This window comes from Dasypus novemcinctus, chromosome 4 (assembly GCF_030445035.2).
Source record: "Dasypus novemcinctus isolate mDasNov1 chromosome 4, mDasNov1.1.hap2, whole genome shotgun sequence".
Taxonomy (NCBI): Eukaryota; Metazoa; Chordata; class Mammalia; order Cingulata; family Dasypodidae; genus Dasypus; species Dasypus novemcinctus.
Genome location: NC_080676.1, coordinates 90,011,467 through 90,024,257, shown reverse-complemented (window position 1 = coordinate 90,024,257; position 12,791 = coordinate 90,011,467). Strand labels below are relative to the sequence as shown.

The following is a 12,791-nucleotide window of genomic DNA, read 5'->3' as shown; positions in this document are numbered from 1 at the left end:
ATTTCCCGCATGTAGCCATTGGCTCACAGCCTTCCTCTCCCCCCTATTTCCTGTAAGCCTATCTTCCAGTCTCTAGCTCTCTGAGACAGCTTGGTTTACTTATTTAATATCAAAAAGGTCATGTAGTATTTGTCCTTCAATGCCTGCCTTTCTTCATTCAACATAAGGTCCTCAAGATTCATCCATGTTATCCCATGTATTAATACTGTATTCCTTCTTATAGCTGAGTAGTATTCCATTGTATATATATACCACATTTTGTTTATCCATTCATCTGTTGATGGGCATTTGCGTTGATTCCAACTTTTGGCAATAGTGAATAATGCCGCTATGAACTTTGGTGTGCATATATCAGTTCATGTCCTTGTTTTCAGTTTTTCTGGGTATGTACCCAGCAGTGGAATTGCTGGGTCATATAGCAAATCTATAGCTAGTTTTTTTGGGAACCATCAAACTGTCCTCAGCAATGGCTGGATTCTTCTACATTCCCACTGGCAGTGGATAAGTGTTCCCATTCCTCCACATCCTCTCCTACTTTTGTAGTCATCTGTTTTTTTATTAGCCACCAGTCTAATGGGTGTAAGATGGTATCTCATTGTGGTTTTGATTTGCATTTCCCTAAGAGCTAGTGATGTTAAGCATCTTTTCATGTGCTTTTTAGCCATTTGTATTTCTTCTTTGGAGAAATACCCGTTCAAATCTCTTCTCCATTTTTTAAATGGGTTTGCTTGTCTGTTTAATTTTTGAGATATACGATTTCTTTATATATGTTGGATATTAGGCTCCTATTCTTTTAATTCATTTGTAGGATGAGCATGTGAACAGTCTCAGAACACTCTCTGGAACTGGAAGAACTTCTAGTATTTTCCTTCCATTCCTTTCTTCTACTTCAAAATCTTCCTTGTTAAGGACACCTGGACCACAAAACATCCTCATCAACTCATGCATTATTTTAGGATATTCTAATGTGTTCTACAGAACAATTCATTGAATTTTGCTTTAAATATTCATTAATATTATTTTTGCCTAATTATTGGGTTCAACTAAAGAACAAGAATAGAAAGTAAAATAACTAGTCTTATATAGATTGACTCTTCTGCTATCTTCTTCCTGTAGCTGTTTCGTGGATGCCCAGTGAAATGTACAGTTCATCCGCCTCAGGTGAAGGTTCAACACTTCATGGTAAGTACTTGGAGAAGATTTAGGGACAGAAAAATAGTGGTCTGGTTTATTTGGGCAGAGATAGAAAAACAAGAACTATTAATAAGAAGCTAATCTCATTTAAATGTCTATCTTGGTCAAAATGAGAAAGGTGGGAAATAATTGAACCAAAATTCTTCCCAGCCATTCAACAAAGATGGTCAGAGACCAAACCTTAGATTTTTTCTCTATCCTAGTTCAAAATTAAATTTACATAATAGCATTTTTTACCAAGTTACATTCATGAAAAATGCGTTTCAACTTATAATTTTCCCATTGAAAACTGGAAGGCTTAATCAACATGAATTTGTTTACCCTAATGTAGGAAATGAATTTTTACTGACCTTATCAAATACATTGGGATGGAGAGAGCAGTACTTTGATGAGCTAGACCTCTGATACCCTGGGTGAATGGTGATAGGGCTTCATCTTTCCAGGATCCTCACTTATCATATTTTCCCCATAAACATTTAAATTCATCATGGAGATTTTCTAGTGGTTATCATTATGCTGGTTTGAAGTATGTGACTTCACGTTTCTCTTTTTTTTTTTTTATTGACTTTGTAATAATATTACATTAAAAATATATATGTGAGGTCCCATTCAACCCCACCCCCCCACCCCCCCTCTCCCCCCCCAACAACACTCGTTCCCATCATCATGACACATCCATTGGATTTGGTAAGTACATCTTTGGGCACCTCTGCACCTCATAGACAATGGTTCACATCATGGCCCATACTCTCCTCCATTCCATCCAGTGGGCCCTGTGAGGATTTACAATGTCCGGTGATTACCTCTGAAGCACCATCCAGGGCAGCTCCATGTCCCAAAGACACCTCCACCTCTCATCTCTTCCTGCCTTTCCCCATACCCATCGTCCACCATGTCCACTTTTCCCAATCCAATGCCACCTCTTCTATGTGGACATTGGATTGGTTGTGTCCATTGCACCTCTATGTCAAGAGGAGGCTCAGATTCCACATGGATGCTGGATGCAATCCTCCCATTTTCAGTTGTAATCACTCTAGGCTCCATGGTGTGGTGGTTGTCCTTCTTCAACTCCATCTTAGCTGAGTGTGGTAAGTCCAATAGATCAGATTGTAGGTGCTGGAGTCTGTTGAGGCTCAGGACCTGGCTATCACATTGTCAGTCCAGAGATTCAAATCCCCTAAATATATCTTAAACCCCAACATTAACTGCACCTCCAGCACATTAGCATGAAAGTCTTATGAAGGGAGATCCCATTTGAGTCCAGATTCATCACACATAAACACCATTTCCAAAGAGGGGCCATCTGCCCTGGTAGTTAACCCCATCGGCCATGACCATAACTCCCATGGGTCTCTTTAGCCCTCAAAGGAACCAATATCTGGGGGTTGTATCTGCTTTATCTGTCTCTCTGACTCTGCTCAGTTGTGCATGAGGGCAATCCTTCTGCCAGCCTCCAGACTCTTTTTTAGAAACTCGTAGCCATATAAACTCATTTCTCCTTTCCATTTCCCCCTTACTTTAGGTCAAACAGCATTTTAAAGTCATGGTATTTTATGTAGACATGGATATTCTGCTGATCCGCATTGAACCTTCCATATAAGGTCATTTTCCAGTTGCATCATCAGTTGGTAGTTGATAGTGGTCCCTCGTTGCCAGGGAGGCTCATCCCCGGGTGTCATGTCCCACGCTGGAGGGAAGGCATTGCATTTACATGCTGAGTTTGGCTTCAAGACTGGCCACATTTGAGTAACATGAAGGCTGACAGGAGGAAATTCCCAGGCACAATGTTGCTCTAGGCCTTGTTCTTATTTTAGGTTTATCAGCTCACAAGCATAGTCATTAGCATCAGGGGCTCACTGTTGAACCCTCACTCCCTCCTGGTCCCCGCCACTGTACCTGGGAGACTGTCGCTGCTCCCCTAGGGACCACGACAGAGCACCACTGGCCAGGAACCCAGTACCCCCCCTGCTGTGGTTTTTAATTGTTGCCACGTTTCTCTTTAAACCAATAGGAAATTACGCTGATTTTAGCTGTTAGATCCCAGAATACCAGTCTTGCTATGAATTGGTCCTTAATACACTTTACACATAATATGTCAGGAGCATTTAGGCCATTCAAACTAGGCCCTTCCTAATAGTGAGCACAATCCAATCATGATTTTATCAGATTGAGATGGATGTTAGGATGAGTTCCCACATCATCTTTATATCTCTAAGTGATACCATCACCAGAACAACCAGAGCATTTTCAGAAATCCCTACAACTACCAATGAATCCACTAAAAATATTAGTCATTTCCATATCACCAGTGAGTCATTTATCATATATTTTCTTGGAGTTCATGTTTTTTTCAGTCAAAAAATAATTTATTGAGTACCTACTATTTACTAGGTACTGTACCAGTGTTAGGTATACACTGAAAACACTGGTCTCCTGAGGATTATACTTTATTGGAGAAGATGTATAGTAAACAAATAATCATACAGTTGAATTTCATTGTGGCAAGTACTCTGACATAGTATACAATATTGTCAGAGTCTGACATAAAGAACTGATTTTAATTGGGGAACAGAATAAGGCTCTCTGGAGATATGATATTTAAGCTAAAATCTAAAATATGAATGAGAAGTAGCCAAGTAAAATGGAACAAAAATTTTCAAGCCTGTGGAAACAGTCTAAGGCAGGAAAGAGATTGCTGAAATATTCCTGTAACTCGACTACCAAAATTTTTTAAATATAATCCTTTGTTTTACATCATAAGAGAACAAGGTATTCAATAAAGTAAGTACTACTGCTAAATGATAATCAGTCATGAGACTGTAATCCAAACTAAATAAAGCATAGAAAAGATTTGATAACCATTATATATTTGAAATTAGAGAACTTGTAGTTTTACAGAAAAATAATGAAGAAAATAGAGTGCTTCCATATGCTTCCCCTCACACATGCAGCTTTCCCTGTTAATAACATTTTGCCTTAGTGTGGTACTTTTGTTATAATTAGTGAAACAATATTATTTTAATTATACTATTAACTCTAGTCCATAGTTTACATTAGTGTTCACTCTTTGTGTTATACAGTTCTATGGGTTTTTAAAATTTTTATCTGATAACAAATATGCAATCTAAATTTACCATTTTACCACTTTCAAATATACAATTCAATGATAATTGTAGTCACCATGTTGTGCTGCCATCACTAGCATCCACTATAAAAAATTTCAGTCACCTCCAACAGAAGCTGTGTACCAATTAAGCATTAATTCTTTGTTCCTTACCCTCTCACTGACCCTTGGTAACCTGTATTCTGAATTCTGGCTCTATGAATTTACATATTCTAATTATTATATTTTATATATGAGATCATACAACATTTGTCCTTTTGTGATCATACAGTGTTTGTCCTTTTATGTCAGGTTTATTTCACTCAACATGATGTCATCATGGTTCATTCATGTTGTAGCATGTATCACACCTCATTACTTTGTGAAACTGACTAATGTTCCATCATATGTGTATGCCACATTTTATTTATCCATTCATCTGTTGATGTACACTTGGGTTGCATTGTCTTTTGGCAATTGTAAATAATGCCACTATGGACACTGGTGTGCAAATACATGTTCAAGTCCCTGATTTCCATACTTTTGGATATATATCAGGAGTGAAATTGCCAGGTCATATGGAAATTATAAAATTAACTTTCTGTGGAACTGCCAAACTTTTCCACAACAGCTGCCCTCATTTACATTTCCACCAACAATTTGGATGATTTCTCCAAATCCCCTCCAATACTTGTTATTTTCCACTTTTTAAATACTAGTCACTCTAGTTGGTATGAAATGATATATCACTGTGATTTGGATTTGCTTTTCTCCAATGGGTAATGATGTTGAGCATCTTTTCATATGCTTTATAGCTATTTGTATATCTTCTCTGGAGAAATTTCTATTCACGCTTTTGAACCATTTATTAATTGGGTAGTTTGTTTTTTTCTTGTTGAGTTGAAGGGTTTTTTTATATATTCTGTATAGTAAATCTTTACCAGATATGTGGTTTCCAAATTATTTTCTCCCATTCTGTAGGCTGCCATTATACTTTCATGATAAAGTCCATTGAGATGCAAAAATTTTTAATTTTGATGAAATCCCATTTGTCTATTTATTCTTTTGTTGCTGGTGCTTTGGGCATGAAGTCTAAAAAATGATTGCCTAGCACAAGATCCTGAAGATGCTTCACTATGTTTTCTTCTAGGAGTTGTATAGTTTGGTTTCTTATATTTAGGTCTTTGATACATTTTGAGTTGACTTTTTTATGGTGTGATGTAGAGATCTACCTTCATTCTTTTGCATATGGCTAACCAATTTTCCCTGCACTATTTCCTGAAGAGACCTATTCTTTCCCCCATTGAGTGGACTTGACACCCTTGCAAAAATTAGTTAGCTGTCAATATGAGGGTTTATTTCAGAAATCTAAATTTGATTCCATTGGTCCATATATCTTTCCTGTGCTAATAAATGCTGTTTTGACTGCTGTAGCTTTGTAATAAGTTTTTAAATTGAGAAGTGTGAGTCTTCCAACTTCATTTTTCTTTCTCAAGATATTTTTTGTTATTTGGAGCCTCTTAGCCTTTCGTATAAATTTTATGATTGGCTTTTCCATTTCTGCAAAGAAATGAGGTTGCCATAAATCTATAAATCACTTTGAGTAGAACTGACATCTTAATAACATTTAGTCTGCCAACCTATGAACATGGAATGTCCTCCTGTCTTAGTTTGTCACAAGGCTGCTGATACAAATACCAGAAATATATTGGCTTTTATGAAGGGGATTTATTTGGAGGAAAAGTCAACAGTTCCTAGGCCTTGAAATGTCCAAATCAAGATACCAGTAGAGATGCTTTCTTACCAAAATCAGCTACTGTTGAACCTGATGTCCTGCCACTTAGTGATCAGACATATGGCAGGACTCCTCTCCTCAGTCATGGACTACTCATAGGCCCAGCCCCTCAGGTTCCCCTTCTGTGCCTCTGTGCTCTGCTCATTCCAGACTCTGGGACCTCTCTCAACCTCTTGGCTTATCTCTGTTTTCCTTCAGTCCTCTCTCTCATATGGCTGGATCAATAAAATATGGCAGCTTCCTTTCTCTCTGTGTGTCTCCATATATATCAGCTCCAGTAAGTGGGCAGAGACTCAATCTGAGTCATACCTCACTAAGGTGGTCTATTCAAAAGAGTCATACCACAAGAATTAATTAGTTCATAAAAGAACCTCAAACTGTCACATCTTCCATTTATTTATACTTTTGTTTTCTTTCAGCAATGTTTTGTAATTTTCCATGTGTAATTTCTTTACATCCTTGGTTAAATGTACTCCTGGAAGTAATGAAATTGTTCTAAAATTTTTTATGATGATGAATGCACAACACAGTGATTATATAAAAGCCATTGATTGTACACTTTGGTTAGATTATATAGCATGTGAATACATCTCAATAAAACTTCTTTAAAAATAAAAATTTGCTCCTAGATATTTTATTCTCTAGTAGCCATGTAAATGGGTTTTTCTTGATTTCCTCTTCAGATTGTTTATTATAAGAGTATAGAAACACCACTGATTTTTATATGTTGATCTTTTACCTGGACACTTTTCTGAATTCATTTATAAGCTCTAGAAGCTTTTCTGTGGATTTTTCAGGTTTTCTATCTGTAGTGCCAAGTCATCTACAAATAGGGAAAGTTTGGCTTCTTTGTTTCCAATTTGGATACCTTTTATTTCTTTTTCTTATCTAATTGCTCTGGCTAGATCTTCCACAATGTTTAATAACAGTGGTGACAGTGGGTATCACTGTCATGTTCCACATCTTAAGATGAAAGCTTTCAGTCCTTCACTCTAGAGTATGATGTTAGCTGTCAGTTTTTCATATATGCCCTTTATCATGTTTAGGAAGTTTCCTCTACTCTTAGTTTTTAAATTGCTTTTATCAAAAAGAGGTGCAGGGTTTTGTCAAATGCCTATTTTTAATCAATTGGAATGATCATGTGGTTATTTTTCCTGTGTTCTATTAATGTGGTGTATTAAAATAATTGGTTTTCTTATGTTGAACCATCCTTGCATACCTGAGATAAATCCCACTTGACAATGGCATACAATTCTTTAAATGTGCTGTTGGATTTTGTTTGCTAGAATTTTGTTGAGGATATTTTCATTTATATTCATAAGAGATATTAGTATGTAATTTTCTTCTTTTGTGTTATCTTTATCTGACCTTGGCATTCGTATGATGCTAACAGAATGAGTTAGGCAGTGACCCCTACTCTTGAAATTTTTGGAAGCCTGCGAAGAATTGGTGTTAATTCTTCTTGTAATGTTTGATAAAATTCACAAGTGAAGCCATGTGGCTTTTCTTTGTTGAGAGGTTTTTGATGATTGATTCAATCTCTTTGCTTGTTACTGAACTGCTGAGATCTATTTCTACTTGAGTCTGTGTAGTTTGTGTGTTTCTAGGAGTTTTTCCATTTCTTCTAGGTTATCTAATTTGTTGGCATACAATTGTTCATAGTATCCTCTATGATCTTTTCTTTTATTTCTATGGGACCAAAAATAATTTCCCCCTTTTATTTCTGATTCTGGTTATTTGCTTCTTTCTCTGTCTCTCTCTGTCTCTCTTTCTCTCTCTCTAGCTAAAGATTTGTTAATATTATTAATCATTTCTTTTCAAAGACCCAACTTTTGGTTTTGTTGATTCTCTCTATTGCTTTTGTTTTTGTTGTTGTTGTTGTTCTCTGTTTCACTTATCTCCACTCTAATCCTTATCATTTACGGCCTTCTGATCACTTTATGCTTAGTGCTTGTCTTCTTCTAATACATTGAGTTGGGAACTCTAATTTGAGATCTTCTTTTAATTGTAAGCATTTAGAGGTATAAATTTCCTTCTCAGCACTGTCTTTGCTGCATCCTGTAAGTTTCTTATATATAGCATTTTCATTTTCATTCTCCTCAAGGTATTTCCTAATTTCCTTTGTGATTTCTTCTTTGATCCAGTGTTTAAGAATGTTATTTAATTTTCACATATTTGTGAGTTTTCCACTTCTCCCTCTATTTTTTATTCCTAGATTGACTCCATTATTATTGGAGAAGATATTGTATGATTTCAATAATTTTCAATTAAGCCTTGTATTGTGACCCTAAATATTGATTATGTTGAAGAATGGCACTTGTGCAATCCCCAAGATTGTTTATGCTGCTGCTGTTGGGTGAAATGTTCTATATATGACTATTAGGTCTAACTGGTTTATAGTACTGTTTGAGAGTTCTATTTCTTTACTGATATTCTGTCTAGACAGTCTTTCCCATTATTGAAAGTGGTATATTAAAGTCTCCAAAATTAATGTAGAACCACCTATTTCTTCCTTCAAATCTGTCAATATTTTGCTTCATATATTTTGGAGGTCTTGCATTAGGTGTATGTTTTAGTTTCCTATCTGCTAAAACAAATACTATACAATGGGTTGGTTTACCAACAAGAATGTATTGGCTTGGGGTTTCGGAGACTACAAGGTTTGCTTCCTCCCTGAGCAAACATCTTTTGACGGGCCAGGAAACTTTGAGATTCCTTGTTTTTCTGTCATATGGTAATGCACATGGCAGTATCTTCTTTCTTTCATCTAGGTTCCATTGACTTCCAGCTTCTGACTGCTTTCCTTGACTTCTCTCAGCATCCAATTTCCTTTGAGTATAAGAACTTCAGCCATATTGGATTAGGAACCACTCTAATTCAGTTTGGGCACACCTTAATTAGTAACATCTTCAAAGATCCTAGTTCCAAATGGTTTTACACCCACAAGACCAGGGTTATGGATTGAACATGTCTTGGGGTGGGGGTGGGGGGGTGGCGGGAAGCATGATTTAATCCCCAACAGTGTATATGTATTTATAATTGTTATTTCTTCTTGTTGAATTGACACATTTATCAGGATATGATGTCGTTCTTTGTCCATCATAACAGTTTTTGACCTAAAGCCTATTGTATTAATCTGCCAAATGGGTGCTGATGCAAAGTACCAGAAATCTGTTGGCTTTTATAAAGGGTATTTATTTGGGATAAAAGCTTAACAGTTACAAGACCCTAAAGAGTCCAATTCAAGGTTGATTTCTCACCAAAATCAGTTGCCACATGTTGAAGCAAGATGGTTGCTGATCTCTTCTCTGTAGGCTATCAGCAAATGACTCATCTCTTCCTCTGGGCTTTAGCTGTTTGAGCCTTCTCCTTTCTGTCACATGACCAAGTTCTCTCCTCTGGCATCTATGGCGCTTTCTCTCTTCCCGAGTGTCTTCTTGAGTGAGTGTCCATTTATATAGGCCCACCAAGGGGGCAGGGACTCAACCCAAGTCATGTCTCACCAATGTAGTTGAATCAAAGCCCTAATCTTAACAGGTAATTTAATCAAGGGCCCCTCAACAGAATTCAAATAATTCAAAGGGTATCACACTCAGAATAGATTAGTTTACAAACATAATCTTTCTCTTTTGGGGATTCATAAATAATCTTTAACTGCCACATCTATTTTATCTGATATTAGTATAGCTACCCCAGCTCTCCTTTAGTTCCTACTTGCATGATATGTTTTTTCCATCCTTTCGCTTTGAACCTACTGATGTCTTTGAATTTAAGGTGAGTCACTTATAGATAGCATGTAGTTGGGTCATGCTTTTTTATCCATTCTGCTAATATTTGCCATTTGACTAGGAGAGTTTAATCCATTTACATTTAAATTAACTACTGATAATGCAGGACTTCTGCCATTTTGCTATTTGGTCTTTGTAAATTTTATCTTTTTTGTCCCTCAATTCTTCCATTAATAACTACTTTCATATTTGCTTTTTATATGTACCATTTTGAGTCCCTTTTAATTTCCTTCAGTATCTATTTTTCAGATATTTTCCTTGTGATTATCATGGGGCTTCAATTGGGCATCTTAAATCTATAATATTCACATTTTATTTTATACCACTTTAAGTTCATTGCATACACAACACTGTTCCTATACTCCTTTTTCTTGTACCTGTTGCAAGTTATATCTTTATACATTATATACATGGATACATATGTCCAAAACCATAGCTTTATCATTATTTTATATGGATTTTCATTTTATAATATGTAGGAAATAAAAAGTGGAGTTACATACCAAAAAAACAAAATGCAATGGTACAGGCATTTATAATTACACACATGATTGCCTTTACTGGAAGTGTTTATTTCTATTTGCTACTTCAATCCACAGATGTGTACTCTCCTTTCAGACTGAAGAACACCCTTTAGTATTGCTTTTAGGGCAGGACTAGTGGGGATCAACTTTCCCAGCTTTTGTTTATCTGGGAATGTCTAAATCTCCTTTTTGAAAGACAATCTTACCAGATATAAAATTCTTGTTTGGCACTTGTTTTCATTCAGCACTTTAAATATTTCATCCCACTACCATCTTGCCTCCATGGCTTCTGATGAGAACTTAGCATGTAATATTGTTGGGGCTCCTTTGTACTTTATTTTCCCTTGCAGTTTTCAGAACTCTCTCCTTGTCCTTGGCATTCAAGAGTTTTACTATTGTGAGTCTGGACATAGTTTCTTTGAGCTTATCCCATTTGGGATTCATCAAGATTCAGGAATGTGTATATTCATGTTCTTCATTAAATTTAGGAAGTCTTTTGCAATTGTTTCTTTGGATATAACTCTGCCCTTTTCTCTCTTTCTTCTTCCAGGACTCCCAGAATGCATTGTCCTAATTTTCTAGACTGCCAAAATGCAGATAACATGAAATGGCTCATCTTTTAATAATGGGAATTTATTAACTTAAAGCTTAACAATTTCAAGGCTGTGAAAAATGTCCAGGTCCAGTCATCATCAGTCAATGCTTTCTCCTTGATGACTGCCTGCCTGCAATCCTGAACTCCTCTGTAATGGCAAGGCACTTGGCAGCCTCTGCTGTTTTCCACCTTCTCTTTCAGGTTTCATTGCTTTCAGATTCTTGCTTCTGTGGTTTTCTCTTTCTTTGTCTGAATGTCATTCTCTTATAAAGGACTCCAGTGAGAGGATTAAGACCCACCCCAAATTGGGTGGGTCACATCTTAACTTACATTAAGATCCTACTCAACAAAAGATACTTACAATGAGTCCACTCCCACAGTGTGGATTAACTTTAAGTAGATACTTTTCTGGGGTCATACAGATTAAAACCATTACATGAATATATTGGTATACTTGATGGTGTTCCATGGGTCTCTTAGGCTTTGTTCACTTTTCTTCATTCTTTTTTCTTTCACCTCTTCAGCCTGAATCATTTCAGTTGTCACGTCTTTGAGTTCATTGATTCTTTCTTCTGTCAGCTCCAATCTGCTGTTTAATCCCTCTAGGAAATTTTTCATTTCAGTTATTGTGGTCTTTAATGCCAGTAGTTCTGTTTGATTCCTTTATATAATTTCTGTCTCTTTATTGAGATTCTTATATTATTCTCTCATAATTTTCCTGATATTCTTTAGTTATTTCTCCATGTTTTCTTTATCTCTTTGAGCACAATGAAGATCATTTTTTTAAAGTCTTTTTCCTGTATGCCCAAAGTCTGATCTTCTTAATTGATATTTTCTGAATTTTTATTTTGTTCCTTTGGCTGGGCCATCATTTCCTGTTTCTTTGCTTTGTAATCTTTTGTTCCACCCTATACATTTTAATATTTTAATTTGTTAAATCTGGAATTTAGCCCTTGAGTTCTCTGTTCCTTAAATTTGTATCTAAATAGTGTAATTCAGAGGTTTTCTTCATGCCAGGAGCTAACAAAACCAAACCAACTAATGCCAAAAACACCTTTTATGGTCTTTGTAAATGGGCTCTGCTTTGGCTGAAATGCTCCTTAAGTTTAGCCCTCCTATCAAGATCAGCCCAAGGTAATGTGAAATGCAAGGTCTTCTCTGTCTTTTCTGAACTTATGTTTTCTTGTGGGGTAAAAATTACTTGTGGCATTAGGAATTACCCCCATTTACAATAATCTGAATGTCCCCTCTACTCCCAATACAATAGACTTGCCTTCCCATCCCAGGTGGGTTTTAAATCCAAAACTGGTAATCCTTGACTCCAAACCACCTTGACTCAATAATTTCTTACACTGCTTTAGGAGTCCTCAAGCTGCTTCTGCCTAAAGGGCAAGGTCTGGGCAAACTAGAGATGAGTGTCCTGGTTCAGTCTTTCAGGCTGTCACTCAGTAGATTGATACCAACATACAAGCACCCTCATGTGTGTATAGGGGCTATTCTGATCCCTCCAGATCAGAGCCAGGTATTCACAATTGGAGCACAGGCCATTTCACACTGTGCCAGATAGAGGAGGTGCTGGCAAAGGCAATACAAGGTTTACCCTACCTTTTTTAAAGTTGCATTTTCTTGAGTTGGTACTCACTCAGTTATTGCAAACTTTAACTGGTTTCTGGAATTTGGAGGAAGATGGCTCTCGCAGTTTTTACTAGTTGTTCAAAGATTCTTTGGAGGAACAGAACCCTGGAGTATCTTACACCACCATCTTGGTCAACCAAAAGTCTGGTAACTAGTA

General features: G+C 36.6%; 1 protein-coding gene across 1 annotated transcript in view; it reads left to right on the top strand.

Moving 5' to 3' along the window:
- Positions 1-12,791, top strand: part of CD96 (CD96 molecule) — a 101,541-nt gene that overhangs the window by 82,930 nt on the left and 5,820 nt on the right. The window contains exon 11 of the mRNA XM_012524558.4: positions 1,117-1,182. Coding sequence (XP_012380012.2) covers positions 1,117-1,182 — 66 coding nt within the window. The remainder of the gene's footprint in view (positions 1-1,116; positions 1,183-12,791) is intronic.